A 24221-nucleotide genomic window follows, 5' to 3' on the forward strand; every position below is an offset into this window, starting at 1 on the left:
AGGTAAAGTGTGCTGTCAAATCAATTTCTACCAGCCAGTGTGATGTAGTGGCTAGAGTGCTGGACTAGGACCGGGGAGACCCGAGTTCAAATCCCCATTCAGCCATGAGACTTGCTGGGTAACTCTGAGCCAGTCACTTCTCTCTCAGCCTAACCTACTTTACAGGGTTGTTGTGAGGAGAAACCTAAGTATGTAGTACACCGCTCTGGGCTCCTTGGAGGAAGAGCAGGATATAAAATGTAAAATAATAAAACTATAATAATACTCCTGGCACCCACAGAGCCCTGTGGTTTTCTTGGGTAGAATACAGGAGGGATTTACCATTGCCTCCTCCCACACAGTGTGAGATGATGCCTTTCAGCATCTTCCTATATTGCTGCTGCCCGATATAGTACCAGCGGGGATTTGAACTGGTAACCTTCTGCTTGTTAGTCAAGCATTTCCCCGTTGTGCCACTTAAGTCTGTACACAACTGAAAATGAGATGAGGCAACAGAACTGAAGCTTGCTTCAAAGCCATGTCCCCTCATCTACCTGCCTCCCCTTCTGGATGCAGATGCGTAGGAGCTGGTTGCCAATGCTGGCCCACTACATTTGCTGCCTGTAGTGAAGCACCATATGGTACCTCACCCTTCCCCCTGCTTCTCTTGTTTTCCTATTAAATAGGGAAGTGTGAAACGTTTTGAATATAAAATGTTTTGTACCCAAAACAGCCTGTTTCGGGTGTTTTGTAGACAAAACAAAACACCCATTTCCAGATCCAAAAGTTTTGTATACAAAACAAAACATCCCTGTTTCAGCTACAAAACGTTTTGTTGTTTCGGACCTCCATTTTGTGGCGATCTCAGTCTCCATTTTGTGTTTGACATCTCTGAATTTCCCGCCCTTCCAGCCTTCTGATTGGTGACCTGAAGCATGGGCTGATCTGCTGACAATTACCTCCTTGTTCCCCATTGGCTCCTTTGCCTCTTTGCACTCTTTGCTGACCCCACATTGGCCAGGGGAAGGGTCGAAGAAGGGCAAGAGTGGGGGGAGTTTTCAATTCAATTCAAGGAGGGGTTTTCAATTCATTCAGCAAGTTAGTAGTCACCATTCTGCCTCATTGAAGAGAGAGGAAAAAAGAGAGAGAGAGAGAACTAGTTTGCAGCATTGCATGCCTCAAGTTGCCATGCCATTGCCTATGCCTGCCTTGTTGCCAGCCTGAGTCCAGCCTGCTATGGCTACTGCATGTCAGCCTAGGAATGGATTCAGGGGCAGAAGAGTGGGTTGGGTGGTAGTGCCCCAATGGGTGTGATTTGTTGAAGTTTTCGCATCTTTAAGATTCCCCCCATAGGGAATAATGGAGGTTTCAGCAGCCCCATAACTCCACTTGGAAGGCACCGAGGTGGCCCAGACTGAGTGGTGATGTAGTTCACATAGGGTGCCAACCACCCACATGAGTTGCTAACCCATGAGGTGCTGGGTTCTGTTGTTTCTGAGGTATACTGAGTGTAGATTCTCTGGTAGCAAATGAGATTTTCAATGACAAGCCATGAATCCACTCTCATATGCTACCAGAGAATCTACACTCAAAACATCTCAAAAACAACAGAGCCCAGTACCCCATGGGTTAGCAACCCATGGGGGTGGTTGGCACCCTATGTGCTCTACACCACCACTCGCTCTGGGCCACCCTGGTGCCCCTCAAGTAGGCTTGTACATTTTGATTTGGCAACAAAATGTTTTGTGTCAGAAAATGGCATTTTCGGACGTTTTGTATACAAATCGAAATGAAAAAAATAAAAACAAATTTTTTTTTTATACAAATTGAAATGACCCTATTTTGGAGCTGAAGTTTTGTTCTGTTCTATTCTTTCTGAGGTGTTGAATTTAGATTCTCTGGTAACAAATGAGATTTTTAATGAAAAACCATGAATCCACTCTCATATGCTACCAGAGAATCTACTCTCAGAACACCTCTAGAATAACAAAACCTCATACTTCATGGGTTGGCAACCCATGTGGGTGGTTGGCACCCTATGCACACTAGGCCACCATTTGCTCTGGGCCACCCCAGTGCCCCTCAAGTGGAGTTATGGGACTTCAGAAACCTCAATTATACCCTATGAGGAAAATCTGAAAGATGCATAACTTCATTAATTCTTTAAAAATCAGCCCTTTGCCAAATTCCTCTGAATTGTGGTAGCTTCCTTGTACCAACTGGGCACCACCACCAACCACACTCCACTCTGGGCCACCCCTCCTCTCCCTCCATGTGAAGCTATACTTTTCCTGAAACCTCCATCATACCCTATGGGGAAAATCTGAAAGACGTGCAAACTTCAAAAATTCACCAAAAACCAGCCATTTGCCCAATTCCTTTGAAATTTTTGTGGTAGCTTCCATTCAGTGGGACTATAAACCCCACTCGCTCTTTTGATCATGTGACCCATTTTAAAATCCGAATTAATTTCAATTCGGATTAATTCGGATACAAAACAAAACTGGGGTGATTTGGAAGGCTTCATTTTGGACAAAATACAAAATGGGGTTGATTTGGATTTGGTACAAATCAAAACAGAAAAAATACAAAACGCGCAACCCTACCCCCAAGTGCAGTTATGCGGCTGCTGAAACCTCCATCATTCCCTATGGGGAAGAACCTTAAAGATGCGTAAACTCCATTAAATCTTTAAAAATCAGCCCTCTGCCCAATTCCTTTGAAATAATTCTGGCAGCTTCCTTGCCCCCACTGGGCACTACCACCCACCCTACTCTGCTCTGGGCCACCCCTTTCCCCCCAATGTGAAGCTTTGCTTTTGCTGAAACCTCCATTATTCCCTATGGGGAAAATCTTAAACTTCAAATATTCACCAAAAATCAGCCGTTTGCCCAATTCCTCTGAAATTTGGGTAGTAGCTTTCACCCATTGGGCACTACCACCCCAACCCACTAGATTTTCCCCAGGGCCATTTTTTAAAATCCAAAATGTTTCAGATTTGGATTTTGCAATTTCGAACAAAGGACAAAATTGGGGTGTTTTGGATCTGCTGGTTCCGAACAAAGAACAAAATAGGGGTGTTTCAGATTTGGGCCAAAAAACAGAAAACAAAACAAAATGCACAACCCTACTATTAAAATCACAACCCCAGTTCCTCCCTGCTTTCATATCTCTCCCCCTTCCTTTTCTATTGGGGAGGGAACAGGAAAAGCCATGTAGTATCATTTTGCTTTCCTCTCTCCCTCTGCAGGCCATCTATGGCAGCTGTTCTGAGTGGGCTGCTGTATTGTCCCTGAAACTGGCCCACAGTCTGTCACCCGATGCAGCTCATTTCACCCTGCTTCAGGGTAGGGTTGGCCCTGCTGTTATACTTGGTAATGAGGTGGCATTATTATTCTTCACTCTTGGGTACCTAGTTTTTGGACTACAACTCCCAGGAGTCCCAGCCTTTGGCCATTGTGGCAAGGAATGATGGGAGCTGCAGTCCAAAATCAACAAGTTACCAATTAAAAAATAATAGACACACACCAGCAACAACTACTGGAGGGATGCTGTGCTGGGGATGGATAGGGCCAGTTGCTCTCTCCCTGCTCTGTAAAGAGAATAACCACTTTTATAAGGTGCCTCTTTGCCCAGGACTCAGCAGTCTAGGCCAGGGTTTCTTAACCTTGGGCCTCCAGATGTTGTTGGACTACAACTCCCATCATCCTCACCCACAAAGGCCATGCCTGGGGATGATGGGAGTTGAAGTCCAACAACATCTGGGGGCCCAAGGTTAAGAAACCCTGGTCTAAGCCTTTATATTTTCGAGAAGCCTGATGTCTGTGTGTGCACGCGCGTGCACACACATGGTGGATGAGAATAGAGAACTGGTGGAGGAAAGGAGTGCTTAACCCTTTCCCTCCCTGCGTTTCCCCCACTCCACACTGCCTCTCCAAGCATCTTCCCTCCTGCGGGGTTTCAAACATGTGGGAGAAGTTTGTGAACAATTATATTCTAAATTACTTCCTAATTAAAACGAACTACTCACTTTGATTCCATATATGGTGGCTTTTCCCAGAAACAGTTGGGCGGGACACTCCGCATACCTGGAGTGGTTTTTCTGATAGCTGCAGCCATGTTGAATCATAAAACTTCAGCCTTGGCAAAATGGAATGTGCGCTGCTAAATCTTTGGCCGGGAACTGTAAACGGCGGGAAGTGAGGAGTGGAATGGGTAACGGCTGAGACGCTGCAGCTGGTTGTTCCCACATAAGCATCGGGAAAGGGGCATTATCTCAGGATGCTGAAGATTACTTAATGTCTGGGCTCCATACTGTCTGCTGTGAAAAAGAATTGAAGCAGGAAGGGAGATTTTTGTCTCCTCCAGCTAACAGTACTTGAGTCCTGATTCCCTGTCTTCTCTTTTCCTTGCAACCTTGCTTAGCACAGCTGGTCTGCAGCTTTTGGTGATTTTAGAGCATAAAATCCTTTCCAGAACAAATCTGATGGCTCATTCTTGGAATGCTGTCAGAACTTTGAATGCCTCTGCCAGCTCTGTCGGCTTTGGTTCTGGTCCGGTTTCCTTTCTTTCAAGGTAACCCGCAAAGCAAAGGCGTGAGAGAATGGCTGTTAATGGTTGCTGGGACCAGGCCTCCCACAGCGCAAAACAAGCCAATGGACTTGAAACATATTTTATTCTTTTACACTGCAGGCTTTCAGGTCGGGGGGGGGAGGGGTCTTTCCCAGCCAACCTGCCTAGAGATGTCAGGGATTGAACCTGGGACCATCCATATGCAAATTAGGTGCTCTAACCACTGGAACATAGGAAGCTGTCTTATATTGAGTCCATCTAGATCAGTATTGTCTACACTGACTGGCAGCAGCTCTCCAGGATTTCAGGCAGGAGTCTCGCCCAACCCTACCTGGAGATGCTGCCAGGGACTGAACCGGAGACCCTCTGCATGCAAAGTGGACACTCTACCACTGAACTATAGCCCACTAAGCAGGGGTGGAGCCACCACTGAGTGACAGGGTTCAAAGAATCCGGGCTGTCAATAGTGGTGTGCATGGTTCGAAATTCCCGTGGTCCGGCACGGGGGGGGAGTTTCTTTTTAAGGGTGGTGGTGGTAGTACTTACCCCCACCCCGCCGCTCTTCCTCCTCCGGTGCTGGCAGTTTTCAAAACGTTCTTGGGGCGGCAGAGTTCCTCCCTGCCACTCCTGCCGCCGTCATTGTCCTTGCTAGCTTAAAAGTAGGCAGAGCTGGTGGTGCGTGCGCGCACCGCATACGTCATGCTGCGCACGTGCGCCAGCGGCAGAGACGAGCGCGCGGGCCGCAAAGGGCGCATGCGCGCCACCAGCTCTGCCTACCTTTGAGCTAGCAAGGACAACGATGGGGGCAGGGGCAGCAGGGAGGAACTCTGCCGCCCCAAGAACGTTTTTAAAACCGCCAGCGCCGGAGGGGGAAGAGCGGCGGGGGGGGGGAGTATTACCACCCCCCCTTAAAGAGAAACTCCCCTCCACCCTTCCGAACCGGACCGGGGGAATTCCGGACCGGTCCGGAGGCCTTGCCAATGGCCTCCGGACCGAACCATGCACACCACTAGCTGCCAATGAACAAGGCCGCCGGAGACCCTGTTGCGTGTGATGTCACACACAAAGGGCGCATGGCTCAATTGCCAGAGGGCCCGCCCCAGTCCTCCCGATCTCATTTCCTGGCAGTGTTCGCTGCCTGGATGCATGTATTTCCCTTCCTCTGCCTTGCTGGAGGAAGAGAAAGGGAAATACACGCATCCAGGCAGTGTTAGCTGCCTAGAAATGAGACCGGGAGAGTTTGCTCGGGGCCTTCCAGAGTCTGGGTATGCCTACGTGCACGTGATGCCATGCACAAGGGGCATCACTGGCAGGGCTGCCGGTGGGGTGGAACATGGGCCATCATTCAGCTGACTCTGCCACTGTCACTAAGCCCCCATGGGTTGAATAGCAAGACCAGAAGCCTAAGTGCTTTCTCAGCAGTAGCTTTTATCGCATCTCACCCAGTCCTGAGCTAGCCATCCTTAATAAAGGGACTGACATGATCACACCCTCTAACATACCCTCCAGCGTTTCACAGTCGAAAATAGAGACATGTGCTGCTGTTGCTGCAGTTCTCATACCAAGAATCACGTCATGCTCCCCTCTAGTATTACAGATAGCTGGAGGCTCTTCGCTGACTGCTGTATTCCCTGGCACGCCAATAACCCTGTCCTCTACTGATCTGAAAGTCAAGGAAGTGATTGTGCTTTTGCTAGAAGAGACACTAAAACAAACCACCCCTCACCCCCCATAATTGTCTTCACTAAGCTATCAGCAGTTCAAAATACACCTCAGCAGCAGCTGCAGTGTGTTAAATAGCAGGCACTGTGCTCCATGGTGCCTCAGTGTTTAACAGGCTCAGCCCACACCCTCTGGCACTTCAAGCCGTGTGGCGAGATGCCACTTCTCTATCCCCCTGCCTCCAGCTAATCCCTTGTCCTCCCAATATGCTTACCTTATGGAGTGCAAAAGATGCCACACATACTCCCTGTCAGACTCCCAGGGGACAAGGTGGGCTCTGAGCCCTTCTTGAACTCCAGAATGACTGGAGCAACCCCAAAAAGGTCAGCCTCTGGAACAGCCAAGGGAGGAGGTTGTCTGGTCACCTGTGCCCTCCTCCTGTCCTGGCTTGCTACATTCAGCCAGTTCCCTCTCCAGGAGAACTCCTCGCTCCCATACTCGGAAGCAGCCCCTCATCATCAGCTGCCTTGTCTTTAAATGCCCCAGTGCAGACCTGACAGGGCTTAAAGCCTACCTCCAGCCCCGCCCCCTTCCTGACCTTGCTTCCTGTTTCCTGCCACACCCAACCTAGCTGTCTCCTGTAGCTCTCACTGCCTTGCCCCCACTGGGATCGGACCAGCCTGGGCCCTTCTCATCCCCACTGCCTCCTAAAGGGCACAAAAGCCTCAGAGGAGGGATGCCACGCCCTTCTCCAGCCTCCACAGGGCCACCCAAGTGACCAGGTAACATGGCATCCCGACACTCCCATTTTCTCCTCTCACCCCTGCCAATCTTCTAACCCCCAAGATTCCCAGTCCCCACACATCTCCCCTTACTTGACAGCGGTGTCAGTGCCATGGCTTGTCGTGCTCTCTCATCCTCTTACTTCTCCCACTTTCCCTGCCTTTTGAAAAGGCAAATATAGCAGGACCTGGAGCAGAAGTAAGTGGGGACTTTGCACACGCTCTGCCATTTTGTGTCCTGCCCCCTGCTTACTTTCACACATGTTCCAAGTGTGATCTTATGCCTAGTACACTTGCTGTTGCATGCAAGCTTCTGTGCTACTTCCTAGCACAATCTTGTCTTCTGTACACATGCCAGTCAGGGACCTCACATGATTTTCACCACTTGAGGTTGCAGCCCCACCTGCCTCTCAGCTCTTGCATTGAGAGAAGAATCCTCCCTTTTTCATTACTACTTTTGTGGTAACTGTGGAAAAGGCCGAGTCCTTCTTGGAATGCAAGATCTGGCCAGCAGGTGGCGCTGTGAAATTCCGCGAGGGCCCTGCTTGGCGTGTGTGCAGATCGAGCTAGGAAGTAGCATGGAAGCTTGCAGCAGCATATGTACTAGGAATAAGATCATGCTTGGAACTTGCGAAAACAACAGATGTAGATTTCTTTTAAAGCAGCCTTATAGGATTCGCTGAGAAAGGTGCAAGTGTGCAAGCTACAGGTTTTAATACCAGCCAGTCTAAATAACAGAAGAGGCAGGAAAGCTGTAGGTGGGTGTCTTTCTCATCATACAAGGTCAGAGATAGGTTTTTTTTGAGGTTCGAAACTGACAGCCATGCTGGGGGGTGGGGGTGATAGCTCAATGGTCATAGCTCTTGCTTTACATTCAGAAGGGTCAGTGCTTGGTGTCTCTAGGGCTAGGAAAAACTCCTGCCTCAAGCCTTCAGTTGTGACCAGGGCTGCTCCTTGAGTTTTTGGCACCTTAAGCTGACTTTCACGCTCCCCCGCCCCAAGCAGAGAAGTGTGGAGTCCCAGCTCTAACTTGAGCTGTGCAGGTTGTTCATTTGTCGGGACAGGATTGAGTGCAGGGTGGGAGAAAGAGCAGAGTAAGGCAAGTCAGGCTTTTCTCATTTGCTCTTTCCCTCCATTGCATCCTGCCACTCCTCCAGGGAGAAGAACAAGTGAGCACTTCCACGAAGACAAAGATGTCATTGGTTGCTTGGAGAGGGAAAGGGAGGCATGTAGTGTGTCCCCCCCCCCACCACAAGAACTGGTGCCCTAGGTGACCACCTAGGTCTGACTACTGGATGGGCTGGCCCTGGTTCTAGCAAGCCAATTGAAACAGCATTGGACTATATAGACCAATAGTCTGACTTGGTATCAGGGGCGTAGGGACTATGGAGCAAGAGTGGAAGTTGTCCCCCAGCCACCAGAGTTTGGGGCTCCCACCAAGGCATCCCCTTGCCCTCGACCAGGGTGCCCTCTTGCCCCCTCCCACACCGAGCCAGCAAACGAAGTGCAGAGAGTGAGCTATGCCTCTCTCCTCCCCATCCAGTTTCTCACTGAAACGCTGACTATGCTGGGGGTGGGGAGAAGCCTAGTTAGCCAACATGTAAATGAAGTTGAGGAGGCAGGGAAAGGATGGGATAGGAAAGGGTCTGAATTGACCCTCTCCTGGGCAGTGACCCCACCCCTGCATCTGACATCAGATGGAAGGCAGCAGGGCCATTGCCGAGGATGGCGCCTGGCAGCGGCCCCCTTCCCCAGTCAGCTGTTCGTTGAATTGCTGACTAGGAGCTCCTTTCCCTGCCTCTTTGAGAAGGCAAGGAAAGAAGCTCCCAGTCAGCAATTCCACAAACTGCTGACTGGGGAAGGGAAGTTCTGATAGGCCTCGCTCATGGCATTGGCCCCACCCCCTAGCACCTGATGTCAGATGCAGGGGGCGTGGCTTTGGGCACGCATGCTTTGCATGCACGATGATAAAGCCTAAAGGGTGGTGGAGCTGTTGGAGAACTTCATGGCCAAGCTCCCTACTCCCCTGCATGGTATACAGCAGCTTTGTATTTTGGGGGCTGTGATGACCAATCAGGAGAAGATGATCTGAATGAACTCTAAGCCTCCACTCATCTGCCCCCACCAGCTACGAAAACAGTTGCAGCACCTGGGCCTTCAGTTTTGCTTCGTGGCCTGCTACTTGCCCTCAGAGCGGCTAGGCAGGCCCCCAAGAGGACATAACCTTCCATGAAAAGGCAGCAGCAAGGTCCCAGGTCACACTTTTTCCATAGCATGAGCCAATAATGTACATGCTGTGGCTATATGTATCTTGTTTATCTAATAGAAAAGGCAGCAGCCTGCATGTGCAAAAACGTTAGAAACTATACAAGGCTGCGGCTCTGCTCCAAAGCCAAACAAATAATTCTCAGAGCTTAGTGTGTGAACTGACCCTGAGAGATTTGGTATCCCATCCATACCACTTTCTTTGTTTTTGTGCTAGTGGGGAAGCGTGAGAATCAGAGTGTTGTAGCTGAACGTTATACTTAGAAACGGAGCGAATGATCTCAGGGTTAGAGAGGCTGAGTTTGTTCATTGCTCCCAACAGTAATTCAGGCAATTATTTGGCAGCCTTTTACCAAATTCAGGCAATTATTATGTTCAACCTTTTTCAAGAGCGCAAAGAGCCTACCTTCTAATCTGCAGATATCAATATTTGCCTGTTACCTATTAGCATAAAGGTAGGAGCTTGATCCGAGTGGCCGGGGACCCTGATCATTTTTTGCCTCCTTCCATAGCATCAAACCCTCCAACACCTCACAGACAAAAACAGGGGTATTCTTGTAACATACATCCCATTTCTCATACTGGTTCACACAAACAGGAGAATACGGGTGCAGTGGGGAATCCAGATTCCTGAGCCATGTGCACGCCATGAACCTGGGGGAAATAGATGATGTTGGGTTGGCAATGTGCCAACTCCACATGAAACCCAGATCAGAAATCTAGGGTTTGAACTGGGCTTGTTGCCTAATCAACATTGCTGGTGTTTCCTGCGTTCATACAGCATGTTCCATGGGAGTGCGTGTGGCTTGGGAATCTGGATCCCCTGTTGAACCCACATTCCCCTGATGGATTACTGCCCTGGTCCCCCACATTGCTTTTTGTTGAAGGCTCTGCTCTGTCTGCTGTATTACTCCGCAATCATCTGTTTGCCAGAAGTTTAAAAGCCAAGAAGTCATATGTTCTTTTAGTTAAAGAACATAGAAGTCATATGTTCTTTTAGTATTTGTAAAATTTGATTGTCCTGCAATATGTTATCAACCGTTCAGAGCTTACCATAGCAACTGCAGTGTGTGAAATGTGAGGTTGGGCAGTGCATGAGTCCTTTGTGCTCATGTGCAGACTGTTAGCTACATATGTGCAAGACCTCAGTGCACCCGGGGCAGGGCAGCAAAAGCCTCCTGCCCCCTTGTTCATCTATGTTTTTGTTTGTGGCTGCTGCTTCATTAGACGTGTGCAGACACACGTGTGAGCATCACCTCCACCTCCTTCATCTTGTGGCCTAGTGACACGTGCAACCTCCCCCCACACACACACTTCTCTCATGCTGAGCTAGTAATGAAAAGGGGAAGGAAGTGGAAGAGATGAAAGGACAGCAGAGTCTGTGCGATTGTCTCAGGTCAGCCCTTTGCTGAGTGGTGCTGAAAAGCAGCTCCAATGGAAGTGGGCATCTGATGCCCCCAAAACTTTCTGCTTGAAAAGACAGCCTCACCTTACATCATGAAAGGATTGCTTCTGCCTGCTAGAGACAGGCTCCATCCATTCATCAATCCAAGATATATTGTTCATTATTCTTAAAATATTGTATCTTTTTTTCAACAACAAAAAGTTGCCAAGAGTCAAGCCAGGTAGACAGCCAGAAGGCAGAGGATTTAGACAGGAGCCAAGATTCAGGAACACACCAGGAGTCAAAGCAGGTAGACCAGGGGTTCCCTACCTGTGGTACTCCAGAAGCTGCTGAATTATAACTCTCATCGCCCCCAACTACAAGTTGTGGCTGAGGATGATGGGAGTTGTAGTTCAGCCATCTGGAGTACCACAGGTTGGGAACCCCTGAGGTAGGCAGTCAGAATCCTGAGGGTCAAAGTAAGGGCCTGTATCTTTCTGTGCCTGAGGTGGACTCTTAGGCCTGAACTGCATCAGATAGCTGCCCCAGGCGAAGAACCTAGCCTCATGGCCAAACTGCATGTGATATTTAAAGCATCACCAGCCCTGACTTGCTTCATTTCCCCTTATTACAAAGCAACCAGAATCTCTCGCAGATCAGGACCTCACCAAGAAGTAGGGCTAAAACCCACGTGTTCTACCTACCATGGTCCCAATCCACAAGAGGCCCGGCTCTGGCTGTTCTTTACTAAGGCACTACGAAGCCAGTGAGGGCTAATTACACATTGAATGCCACATGTTATTTTGGCCCTCGGTTCCAGAGGTTCCTGGGTTAAGCGCCTCTGGCACCCTTGACAATGCTATGGTTCCTCACCCACTGAACCCTTGGGTGAGCACAAGGTTTATTGGGATATCAAGCCCCATTTAATCTTTTAGTACCAGCCTTTGCACCTGATGGGAAATAAAAGGCCTCTTCTGGGCATTTTCCTGGCTTTTTACATTTCAGACATAGCAACATGTGAAGAACTTGTAATCGTCCACATTTTGCCGGCAAAAGATTCCCAGTCACACAAAACAGCAGTGGCCATTTGGAAGGAAAGGGAATTAAAAACCAGTTGTAGTCTGTGCTCTGTAAGTTCTAATTTATTTTAAATTAATTTGCACAGAGGGTGACAGAAAGGTGAATTAGCTTTCTTTTACCACCACCCCCGTATGGGCCTTTTCCAGCTGAGAAACACAAGAGAAAAATCCCCCCTCTTTTGTGTGTTTTGTTTTAAGAGGAAAGGTCTTATGGTTCTCCCCAGGGAAGGAGAAGGTAAGGCCCCAGCATTTTATTAAATTAGGTGTAATAAAGCAACATATTCCTGTCTCCTGATCCCATAGCAAGGTGAGGGAATTTACACAGATAATTAACCTACTTACCTGATCTGTTTAACCCACTTACTTGATCAGTTAATCCCCAGTTCTCTTCTCATCTCAGAAATGGGGGAGAGGAGAGAGAAATTATGCAAGCTAACTAGCTAACATTATGCAAGCTAACTAGTTCAGAGGGCATTCCTGTCAGCAGAGCTGAGGGTAGTACTGTACATGATGGCAGGAGGGTGGAAAATCCATGCTGTGGGTTCTCCTAAAGGTTTGTTGAAGGCTAAATATAACTGTTGGGATCTCTGATTCAGATTGAGGCTTGTGTCACTGGGGGAGAGGAATTAACCCACAGCACCTGTATGTTTTGCATTTCTGAGGGGGCAATTTGGCTCAGGAAAATGGTGCAGGGGGAAAGTTACCATTTTTTATCCAGGGTGAGCTCTGAAAAAAAATGCAAGTTTGCAACACTTCAGTCTGAACTGGGAAAAAGCAGACTTTGGATGGTGCCTATTGGCTAGTGTCCATGACATTATCAATAACCTGCCATCTACCATTGAATGTTCCACATGCCGCTTTAAATGTTATTCTTTTTTAAAAGGCAGACGGTTCACCTGAAGCATGGGGATAGGGGCGAGATCAACAGCTGAACCCTCATTTCCCTTGCTGTTATATCTGCCTGTCATGCGAATTATTATGAAGGTGTGTGAAGAACCCTCTGTGAATGCTCTTTAAATACTACATCTGTCTTCAACCTTATTTTCCCAGGATAGAGCCCCTGTCAGACCGTAACCAGGATCAGGACAAAGTGCAGAATGCAACACCTGTTTGAGGTATGTTCCAGGGCACACCCCATAAAAAGAAAAAGCTGCTGCAGACACTCACCCCGAGGCTAAAGTTTATGGTGCACATAAAGGAGCGTTGTATACTTTCTCCTTTTGGTTTCTGTGGCAGATGAGTATTTAAAAGCATCCACTGTGGGGAGAATGATGGTTTTTCAAAAGGAATGCCTAATTAGAAATGATGGCTCCCAACTTTAGTAATAATAAACTCAAGATGAGCACTATGTGGGCCATCTCTTTGGAGAAGTCTCCCCAATCAAATCCAGGCTGAGTGAGAAGGATGTGATTTGAAGCAAAAGAAAAAGGAGAGAGAGAGAGAGAGAGAGAGAGAGAGAGAGAGAGAGAGAGAGAGAGAGCACCTTGCCGGCAGCAGGATGTAAGGTTCTTCCTGGAAGAGATCTTTAGTAACTTGGTTGCTTCTGCTTCTAGATGTGTATTTAATCTCATCAGGCAGGCAGAAACTCTTCCAGGGTAACCAGATCACTGATCAGAGAGAAAATGGTTATAATCTGAGATATTCATCTCTTTCTGGGATCAATGTAGGACCAGTTTGGTTGCCTCAGAGTTGCCCTTTTCATTTCCAGACAATAAGCCTTGAAACCTTGTTTCGTAGCGGGCACAACCTGTATGAAATCTGTATGTATATATATACCCTTCCCTCAGTGGCTAGGAGATATTGTGCAGTGCCCCACCAATGGAAGTGTGGGGTGCTTGTGCTGCCTCCATGAGTGTGGAAAGCTCATCAATCAGGGCCATAGCAAGGTTGGAGTGGGCCCAGAGACAAGATTTTAAAATGTCCCCCCCCCCTCACTGAAGCTCAGCTCATGAAGTAAAGAAATCTTAAATGAGGCTGAATAGTGGTAACAAAAACATAGTAAAATCTGTCTGTCTGTCTGTCTGTCTGTCTATCTGTCCTATGTGCCACAACAGAACATCATCCTAAATTATTTTTTACAAGGTTTTGTAAATTGTGGACGATGCAAGTCATTGAATGGTCCTAGAGAAAGACATGCTGTTCTGGTAGCTCCAGGTCTTAACACTCACATCAATTTTGGAGGATGAATACAAGTGAAGGAAACCCGGGTGGGTACATGGCTGGGGGAGTCAGTCATGTGACTTGCCTCTGGGGGCCCCCCAAGGCAGTGGGCCTCCAGACAACTGTCTCCCCTTGCCCTATTATAGTTACGCCCCTGCCATCAACGCTGCTTGGGAAAGCAGAGAGCCTCTGTGGCTCTTAAGGATTGCGTAATCACTGCAGGACACTTCTCCCATCATTCCCAATGGAAGAAGCATCCAGCAGCATAGACACAATGGGGACATTCACATGACCTACTGAGCGGATGGGCGGTGAGGGGGAGGCTTTACAAACCTTGCCTCCCCCCAGAGAGGATCATGTTGTGCTTGATGGGAGTGCCGAGTGCGTTCTCACATGATCAGCACAGCTCTGTGCATTGCAGAGCAGGGCAGATCGCTCTGAGGCTGGAGCTTGATGCCCTAGTCTCTGGGTATCCCACAATACACTACATGTTGAGGGCAGTGCACTGGGGGATTTCCCCAGACGTCAGATGCTATAGGCCCTCATCTCTGCATCGCATGATCCCGCACTTGCGCCCTTAACCTGGACTAAGAGCCGGGCTTCGGCACTGGGTCTGGTGCCGCGGCACCACCGAGATCCACATGGATGCTGGCGGTTCTCACAGGCAGCCAAGCCCAGGCTTGGCTGCTTGTGAGAATAGCCTCAATGCTGGGATTTTGCCATTGACATTGTCTCAGTTCTTTGTATGGGGCATGCTTGTCTGTATGTTTTGTCTCTATGCAGGGGCGTAGCTAGGGGAGAAGGGGTCCGTGTTCTCCCCTCTCCCTGGTGGCCCCTTGGAGTGAGTGAGATAATGAAGCAAATAGGTAGGGGTGGAGTTGGGGGGCCCTCTGGAGCTGGGGGCCCCAGGTTCTTTGAACCCATCTGCTCAACTATAGTGACAATCTTAATGACAACTATTATAGTGCCTATGTTTGAGTTTGGGAGTGGAGACTAAGTTCCTCCTTCCTGTTCGCTTCTTACTTGTTGCCTTGAATTCAAACCGAGAGGTTCTCTCTCTGCATAAGAGACTGTTAGTCTGTCCATTGTTTTCTTAGCCTATATTTAGTAAGCAATAAATATCAAACTCTTGTTTCTCAGTTAAAGCTGGCTTCCTGTTCAATTAATTATAAAGGATAAGTAATTTCTCTGCAACACACAATTCTTAGGAGCCACAGGGGCTCTGTGCACTTGCAAGCAGCATCGATGGGCTGCCCACAGTCAAAGAGCCAGTGTGTGTACCTTGCACTTCCATCAGGATCATGGCCACATTATGTCAGTGTTAGGCTGTGTAAGCAGCTGCCCAGTGTTGAGAAACCATAGAAGAGGACTACTCATTGTGTAATTTATATATCTCCAAAGGTATAATGTGGAACAATTCAGAAGGGAACCAAGCTTACTAATATAAAGATTCTCATAAAAGTATACTATCTATATTACCAGCCTCCATGTTATGACTCTGATTCCAAAATGTTAGGTGTTGTGCTCTTGTTACAGCAGATTTTATCAGTGTGGGGAACAATGACGCCATTTCAGGTTTCATGGAGTGAAGGAAAATTCATAGCAAGGTTCAAAGGCTGGCTTTTATGTTTATTCACAGTTATATGGCCAAAAAAGATCCTCATCAGTGTGTTTTAAGAAGTGATGAAGCTCATAATTTACTGTCTGGGAATATTAACTTGTATGGCTCATGCCTTATAATGCTCGGCGGCAATGCAAAACAAGCACCGTTTCTTCAAAGATTCTTCTTCAACTTGAATCTTCAACCTGAGGTAGTCCAGCTCCCTCCTTGCCATCTCAAACACGACCATGGCATAGCCCAGGCTATGGTCAGCAGACTCCCTGGACACTGTATATCTCAGGGATCCTTGTGTCTCTTTGTGCACGCAAAGCAGATACTCTGCACTGGGGCTTCACAACTTTGACCCTCCAGCTGTTGCTGGACTACAGTTTTTATCATCCCCAGCTACAGTGACCAATGGGGATGATGGGAACTATGCCAATGGAACGAAATGACCAGTCTGCGTAAATTGCATGATTGATTGGAGGTTTCTCTAGAACCGGGATTGATTTCTAAACAGAGAGAGGCTTGTCCATGCCCACTGCCCCAGAAGCAAGAGGTAGGGTTGCCATATTCTGGCTTTCTAAATCCGGATGCCTAATGCGCATATTATGTAAATTGGCTTGAAAATAATTTCGCATATGCAGATTAGCAGCTGCACTTTCCAGTTGACTTGTATTTGTAAATGACATGTTTTATGATGTCATTTGGGATACATTTGAGCTTGTGAAGGCTGATAATGTGTATAGAGTTCTCTGTGGAATGAGTATGACATTTTGTTCGCTTGATCCTTGCCCCTCCTGGTTGATTTGTGTGTGAGGTCCTGGGTCCAGGAGCTAGTGAATTCACCACTCAGGGAGGGAGAGGTTCCTCTAGCTTTGAAAGAAGCAGTGGTCTGACCTCTCCTTAGACCTATCTCCAACCTTCCTTTTTTAGGGAAGATTTTGGAGAAAGTTGTTGCTGCTCAATTACACAGAATCTTAGATGAAGTGGGGTTTTTTAACCCTTTTCATTTGGGGTTTAGGCCACGGCACAGCACGGAAACGGCATTGGTCGCTCTGGTGGATGACCTCTATCGGAGCCTTGCTGAGGGGAGCGTGCCTCTCTTGGTTCTATTAGATCTCTCAGTGGCTTTTAATTCCATCAACCATGATATCCTTCTGGATCGTCTGCAGGGGTTGGGAATCGGGGGTACAGTGTTGTGTTGGTTCTGTTCCTACCTTAGTGGACGGTTTCAGACAGTTTCCATGGGAGGTGAGTGTTCTAGCCCCTGGCCTCTCTCTTGCAGAGTGCTGCAGAGCTCAGTTCTCGCTCCTATGCTTTTTAACATCTGTATGAAGCCCCTGGGTGAGGTCAGCTGTTGGTTTGGGGTGAGGTATCATCAGTATGCTGATGATACCCAATTGTATATTGCCACCCCGGGCCGATCTGGGGATGCGGTGAATGTGTTGACCCAGTGTCTGAAGGCTGTAAGGGTTTGGATGGGCCAAAACAAGCTCAGGCTTAATCCCTCCAAGACAGAGTTGCTCTTGTTCAGTTCTCGTTCTGGTCAGGTTCTGGTTTTTCTGAATTCCAGGGGGCATGGCAACTCTAAAGAGGGGTCACGTATGGCAAGGAAGCTGGGTCAGAAACTGAGGCCAGAACAGGACAGAGCCAGGAGCTCTGAATCTTTGGTCAGAGTAGAGTTTCACCACCACAAACTCCATTTCTGCAGTGCCAGTATTACATATGAATACTGGCACCACAGTTTGGGCCCCATGGAACTGGATTTGAGGGAGAAAGTGCCTCCCTCACTCCAGGCTGATGGGCTGTGTGGACTGTCCTTCAGGAAAGAATGAAGCCCGCACAGCCAGAAACCTCACCTCGAATGGGAACGGGAGAGGTGGCATTTTATGTCTGAACCAGGCCTATAAGTAACTGGCCTTATCCAACCCCAGCACAGCATCCTCCATGGCTGTTGCGGGTATCTATGTTATGTTTCTCTTTTAGATTGTGAGCCCTTTGGGGACAGTGACCCATTTTATTTGTTTGTATGTTTATATCTATGTAAAGCACTGTGGGCCCTTTTGTTATAAAGCAGTAAATGAATATTCATAGTAGTAGCAGTAGCAGCAGTAGTAGTAGTAGCAGTAGTAATTTGCATGCTTGGAAGTAAAATAAGGCCTTTACAAAGATAAAGGTAAAGTGTGCCATCGAGTCAGTGTCGACTCCTGGCACCCACAGGGCCCTGTGTTTGTCTTTGGCAGAATACAGGAGGGGTTTACCATTGCCTCCTCCCGTGCTGTGTGAGATGATCCCTTTCAGCATCTTCCTATATCGCTGCTGCCTGATATAGGTGTTTCCCATAGTCTAGGAAACATACCAGCAGGGATTTGAACCAGCAACCTCTGGCTTGCTAATCAAGTCATTTCCCTGCTGCACCAGGTGGCTTTTACAAACCAGTTGGTAATTAATACTTTACACCTACAGACTTCTCAGGAAGGTCCAAAACGGGCTACAAGCAGGGAGCTGAGAGAGCAAGGCAGGTGATTAGAACCAAGGCTAGAGCAGAAGCTGGAGCAGGGATCATGCTGGAGCAGAGGACATGGGGTAGGCTGTGTAGGAGATGTTCCCCTCCCCTCTGCCTCGTGCTGCGGGGAGGTCCTTTTCCCCAGCCCAGCTCAGCACGAGGACCAAGAAGGGTCCTGATTGGCTGGCCGGGCTTGGTGGGCGTGGTTTCGGCCGAAAACGGCCGTTCCACGCTCTGAGCCGACCAGTCCTTTTGGATTGTCGGCGAGAGAGGAGCTCTTTAGTCGAGCTCCTTTCTCCTCTAGTGGGGGGGGGGTTTCGCCCGAAAGCGGGCGTGGGGGCATTCGGCGGTGGTTCCGTCGCGGCGGCAACAGGTTTCCGGGCTTGTCGGGGGTAGCCCCGGAGAGGCGCGGCTGCAGCTGCGGGGGTTGTTCCGGCCCGGTGGAGCCTTCTCGTCGCGGCGTATTTCTTTGCTTCTGGGCTTCGGCCTGTTGGGTTTGTGGGTCCCTTAGCCACTGGGGGGTGGACAAGCCAGGGTGTGGGGTCCGGTGCGGGGGCGGGTGGCTTCCGGGGGCCCCCATTTTCCTGTTTTGGGAAGGTGCTGGTGGCTTTTCCTAGTTTGGGCTACTGATTTTGCTGGGGCCTTTGCAGGCCTGTGGTTACAAGTCTTCCTCTGGGCTTTGGGGGCTTGCTTTGGGGGGTTTTTTGTCTGTGTTTATTTTTTACTCCTATCTGGTATTGTGTGCTGTGATGCCCCGTAAGGCGAAAGAAAAGAAAGGGGGGCGTCCCGTTCGTCCGCCTAAGAGGCCTGCACCCCCTCCTTCTTCCTCAGAGGAGGAAGATGAGGAAATGGCTCTTATTCGTGGCTTAATCACCCGTATGGAGGCGCTAGAGAAGGCGAAGGCTGCTCCTTCTGACCCGGGGGCCGGGCCTTCTGGCGGGGGTGGGGTTCCGCCTCCCAAGGTTCCCCGGCGGACCAGGGGGTCTGCCAGGAGTCAGCTACTAACGTCTATTTCTAGCAGGTTGGAGGCGCTGGAGAGAGGATTGAACCCATCAGGCCTGGCCCCCCCCGGGGGGCCGGAAGCGCCTTCTGCTCCTGAGGGACCAGCCCCGGCTCCGCCTGTTCCTGTGCTGCCATCTCCCGTGGACCCGGCTCCTGATGTTCCTGCGTCATCGCTGCCTGTGCCTGCCGCTTCGGTTGGACATCCGCCTGCAGATCCGGCTATGCCGTTGGTTCCGGGTGAGCCAGCAGCACCGACACCTCCCGGCGGCACCGGCCAGTGGCCTGCTGTTCCCTGGCCGATTCCTGCCATGGGTGGATGGGGGCCAGCTTCCTACTGGTCCCCCTATACACAACACTTGGGTATGGGTTTTCCTTTGGCGTTTCCTGGGGTCACGGCTGGTACACAGGGTGCAGCAGAGCAGGTATGGTTGGGCGGGCGGCCTGCGAGTGGCCCGTTCCCCTCCCCCAGTTTTCCTTCTTCAGAGCAGAATGCCGCTAATCGGCCTGGGTATTACCCAATGGGGATTCTGCCTTCGGCCCAGCACGCCCCCTACGGGGGCATGGGCCTTCCCCTAGGGGATCACTTGTTGCCTTCTACCAGGGAAAAGATTCTCAAGGGGGAGTATGTAGACATCTTTAGTCTTCTATTTAGGGAACCAGAAGTTAAACATAAGGAGGGTGAGTCTTGCAAGGAGCATGAGGCCACCAAGAGAAAGCCAGTGGAAAAAACATGGAATAACTGGCTGTCTGGCTTTACTGTCTACATGGGCATGATACTTCAGGCGCAGCCGGCTCGGGGCCCGGCTCTCCTGAAGTATATGGATATCATTCACCGTGCTGTCTCAGATTTTGCTGGATCTTCATGGATCCGTTATGATGAGAGTTTCCGTATGAGGGCAGCTTTGGATCCCACTCTGCCGTGGGATACACCTCTGCAGGAACTATGGCTGGTGATCATGTCTCCAGCTCGCCCAGTTGAAGGTGACCGCTCGGATAGTGGACACTTGTTGTCCAGGCCTTCCGGGGTTTCGGCCGCAGCGGGGGCGGGCCAGCAGTGGGTTCAACCCCATCTGGTCTGCTGGGAGTATAACACCAGCGGCAAGTGCTCTCACTCCCCCTGTCGCTTCAGGCACGCATGCGGTTTTTGCGGAGCAAAGCACCCCAGTACATCGTGCTCCCGAGCCAAACCTGGTGGTCCCGGGTCCAAGTTTAGGCCTGGAAACAATCGGAAGGGTGGTCCCCCCCCACCCCCTTCGGGTAAGGGGCCCCAGCCCCATCAGGCTTGACGTGTTAGAGCGCTTGCTGATGGACTACCCTGACCAGTTGGCAGCCTCTTATCTACTTTTGGGCTTTCGGGATGGCTTCCGGATTCCTTCCTCTGCACGCCGGGGGCTAGGGAGTCCTCGTAATCTTAGATCTGTGGTGGGCAAGGAGGATGTGGTATTACGGAAGATTACTAAGGAGGTGGTGGCAGGTAGGGTGTTAGGCCCCTTCGATGCCCCTCCTTTTCCCCGGTTACGAACCTCGCCCCTTGGAGTGGTTCCAAAAAAGGTTCCTGGTGAATTCCGGTTAATTCACCACCTTTCGTATCCCAAAGGGTTGTCTGTCAATGATGGCATCCCCGATAGTTTGTGTTCGGTTCGTTACACTTCCTTTGATGAGGCAGTCAGAGTAGTTAAGGGTCAGGGCCCAGGGGCCCTTTTGGCCAAATGTGATATTGAATCCGCCTTTCGCCTGCTGCCCGTTCATCCGGACGACTTTGAGTTGCTGGGCTTCACATTTGCTGGCCAGTTCTATTTTGATCGGGCCTTGCCAATGGGTTGCTCGATCTCTTGTGCCGCCTTTGAGGCTTTCAGCTCTTTTTTGGAATGGGCGGTCAGGCGTAGGGCGGGCCTTCAATCTACAGCTCATTATTTAGACGATTTTCTTTTTGTCGGTAGGGGCAATTCAGGGGAATGCCACCGCTTGTTGCGCTCCTTTATGGGGCTGGCGGAGGAGCTTGGGGTACCGCTGGCTAAGGATAAAACTGAAGGGCCAGTTACCCGGCTTTCCTTCTTGGGTATTGAGATTGATACGCTTGCTGGTTGTGCTAGACTCCCGCAGGCTAAACTACTAGTGCTGGTGGAGCTGCTTAGGGCCTTAGGGCGGGCCCGTAAAGCCTCCCTTAGGGAGCTTCAGGTGGTAACGGGGCATCTTAACTTTGCTTGCAGGGTTGTTGCCCCTGGTCGGGCCTTTCTGCGTAGGATCTGTGACTTGACAATGGGCCTGCGCGCTCCCCATCACAGGGTCCGGGTTACTGAAGGGGTCAGGGCTGATTTGTCCCTTTGGGAGTCCTTTCTGGCCGGCTACAATGGGGTTACTTTTTGGAGACAGGAGCAGCTTTTAGAGGCTGATCTGCAGGTCCATTCGGACGCTGCTGGAGGTGCAGGTTTTGGGCTTTACTTTAGGGGCCGCTGGTGTGCTGCTCCCTGGCCTCGGGACTGGTTTGAACGCGGGGTAACGCGGGATTTGACCTTTTTGGAACTGTTCCCAATAGTGGTGGCAGTTCACATCTGGGCTGAGGAGTTTGCTGACTCCTCAGTTCGTTTCTGGTGCGACAACCAGGCAGTGGTGCAGGTTGTCAACTCTCAGTCTTCGCGCTCCCCTAGGGTTATGGTTCTGGTCAGAGCTTTAGTTTTGCAGTGTCTGCGGGCCAACATTTTGTTCCGCTCCCGCCATGTGCCGGGGATTCGGAACGACATCGCTGACGCTCTGTCTCGTTTCCAGGTGGACAGATTCAGAGCGTTAGCTCCCGAGGCTTCTCTGCACCCGGACCCCATGCCGGCTTTCCTTTGGCAGCTTGGCAGGTGGAGGCGCAGCAGGCGATAGCGGCGTCTCTGGCGCCTGGCACCAGAGTTAGCTACGCAGCCAAGCTTGAGGCTTTTGCCCTTTTTCGAAGGGCTGAAGGTTTGCCTGAGGTTTGGCCGGTCCCCGTGGGTCAGCTGCAACAGTTCCTAGTCACGTTACGCAGAGCAGGACGGGCCGTGTCCACCCTGGGTGGTTATTTAGCTGCCCTTGCATTTGAGGCGCAGGTGAGGGGGGTGGGTGATTTTTCCTCCGACCCTCGCGTGCGGCGCATGCTGGAGGGCTGGGCCAGGCCTGGCCCTGGAGACTCTAGGCGGCCCTTTACCCTGGATATGGTGACCGCTACACTCAGTCAGTTAGCCGGGTGCTGTGCAGATTCTTGGGAGGTGTCTTTGTTCCGGGCTGCGGTTTTAGTGGCTTTTTTCGGAGCCTTTCGCCCCGGGGAGCTGCTCCCGCGCAGCAGGGTTTCCCCTCGTGACCGTTGTCTGCAGTTCTCCGACCTGTCATTGTCAGGAGAAGAGGCGCAGCTTTTTCTTCGCCGCTCTAAGACGGATCAGCGGGGGAGGGGCCAGACGGTTCGCTTGGCGGCCGCTGGGGATAGGCAAATTTGCCCGGTGTCGGCCCTCAGAGCCTATGTGGCTCTGGGACCGGACTCTGGGGGGTGTTTGTTCGCGCATTCGGATCGGACTCCTCTTACCCAGTATCAGTTTCTTTCAGTGATTAAAAAGGCCCTTAGCGCGGCCCTGATTCCCCTTGAGGGAATTACACTTCACTCTTTCCGCATTGGGGCAGCTACTACTGCCACGAGGTTGGGCCTCCAGGAAGCGGAGGTTCGGAGGATTGGGAGGTGGAAGTCCGTGGCGGTCAGACGCTATGTGCGCTGACAGCGGGCTTTTTTCGGCTGCTATTGATTGTGTTTTTTCCCTTGGCAGGTGTTGGGGGATCGGTGGCTCCAGTACGGATCCTGTTGTGCGGCCACTCGCTGGTCTTTTGGGCCTTCAAGCGGGCTAGCACGTCTCGTTGGGGATCCCAGCTTGGGTTTGGAAGACGGGCTGCTGTGTACTGGTTGGGCATGTGTGGGATGCTCTGGAACCAGCTACTGCCCGCACTTAGGGGGCACTTAGATAGTTTTTCCCCGCCCGACATCTTGGTTTTGCATTTAGGGGAAAATGACCTAGGCAAGCGGACTGGCCTGTCTATTGTTCAGCAGGCCTCCTCTGATTTGTCCTTATTGCAGGAATGGATGCCCGGGGTGCTTATTCTCTGGGTTAATTGGCTGCAGCGTAGGGTGTGGCGGAATGCCCGTTCGGGGCTTTGTCTAGAAAAGGCTAGGCGCAAAGCTTCAGCCGCAATTGGGAAACTTGTGATAGCTGCCGGTGGTGCTGTAATACACCACCCTAATGTGGTGGCTCGTCTTCCCGAGTTATATCGTGCCGATGGGGTTCACCTTTCGGAGCTTGGTTGTGATCTATATTTAGGTAACATACAGAGGAGGCTTGCTGAATTTTTGGGCAGTGGTGGGGCAGGGAGGTCAAGCGTGGGCTAACCTCCCTGGGTGGCGGTAACAGTGCGGGCTGAGGGGTAAGCAAGGTATAGTATCGGTGAGCACCCTTGGATATTTAAAGGTGGATTGGTTAATCGCTCCTTTGTTGCCTGTGCGGCGCGGGGAGTAATTGATGGCCATGAAACCTGCTCCAGGTCTTCACCATCCTTTGGGCTGCGCGGTCCGGGGGGGTGAATACCGGGAGCTGTCCAGGTCCCCTCTTCTAAGGGGGTGGTTGGCTTTGATGGAATAGGGCAGGGCGTGCCTGCCCCCTTTCCGGAGCCAGGGTGTGTCGCCCAAAGTGGCAATGGGCAGGATGAGGGTAATCCTAGCCCTTGCCTAGGAGCCCGCACTGTTTCGTTGGTGATTCATCACCCACTGTTCAGTTCGCCTTTGCTGGTTGTTAATTAATTAATAAAGAGTGGCCCTTTACCCATAAAGAATGTCTAAGTGTCTTCTTGGGCCGGGGTCTGGGGAAAGTTCCCCTCCCCTCTGCCTCGTGCTGCGGGGAGGTCCTTTTCCCCAGCCCAGCTCAGCACGAGGACCAAGAAGGGTCCTGATTGGCTGGCCGGGCTTGGTGGGCGTGGTTTCGGCCGAAAACGGCCGTTCCACGCTCTGAGCCGACCAGTCCTTTTGGATTGTCCCCTCCCTCCCTTCCCTGGTGCAGAGCGGGTCTAGAGATTGGTCGCCTCTGGGGCCGAGTAGGAATTTTTTGCCCTTAACCGATTGGCCATGGTTGGGGGTTTTTTCGCCTACTCCGTTCTGTATTCAGTGAGTAGTTAGGTTTTAGGTTGGCCACGTTAGCGGTAACAGTGCGGGCTGAGGGGTAAGCAAGGTATA

The 24221-nt window shown here is 50.6% G+C and overlaps 1 protein-coding gene and 1 long non-coding RNA gene across 2 annotated transcripts in view; both read left to right on the plus strand.

Annotated features, from left to right (window-relative positions):
• The first annotated feature begins 15542 nt into the window (after nucleotides 1-15542).
• The window catches only part of LOC128331808 (uncharacterized), a 35866-nt gene continuing 27187 nt past the window's right edge, over nucleotides 15543-24221 (plus strand). The window contains exon 1 of the long non-coding RNA XR_008310434.1: nucleotides 15543-15694. This is a non-coding gene — a long non-coding RNA (uncharacterized LOC128331808). The remainder of the gene's footprint in view (nucleotides 15695-24221) is intronic.
• Nucleotides 18326-23384, plus strand: LOC128331807 (protein enabled homolog). The gene is made up of 2 exons (XM_053265698.1): nucleotides 18326-19231; nucleotides 22771-23384. Exons 1-2 carry the CDS (start codon nucleotides 18742-18744, stop codon nucleotides 23382-23384), a joined length of 1104 nt encoding a protein of 367 aa, XP_053121673.1. The 5' UTR covers nucleotides 18326-18741.

The sequence above is a fragment of the Hemicordylus capensis genome, chromosome 6 (assembly GCF_027244095.1).
Source record: "Hemicordylus capensis ecotype Gifberg chromosome 6, rHemCap1.1.pri, whole genome shotgun sequence".
Lineage (NCBI taxonomy): Eukaryota > Metazoa > Chordata > Lepidosauria > Squamata > Cordylidae > Hemicordylus > Hemicordylus capensis.

Excerpts from the sequence above, each read along its gene's own strand:
- LOC128331807 (XM_053265698.1), top strand. The coding sequence starts at position 18,742 with ATGCCCCGTAAGGCGAAAGAAAAGAAAGGGGGGCGTCCCGTTCGTCCG. Across the intron at positions 19,232-22,770 it reads GGCTATGCCGTTGGTTCCGG|GTGTTGGGGGATCGGTGGCT; the intron begins GTGAGCCAGCAG and ends TTCCCTTGGCAG.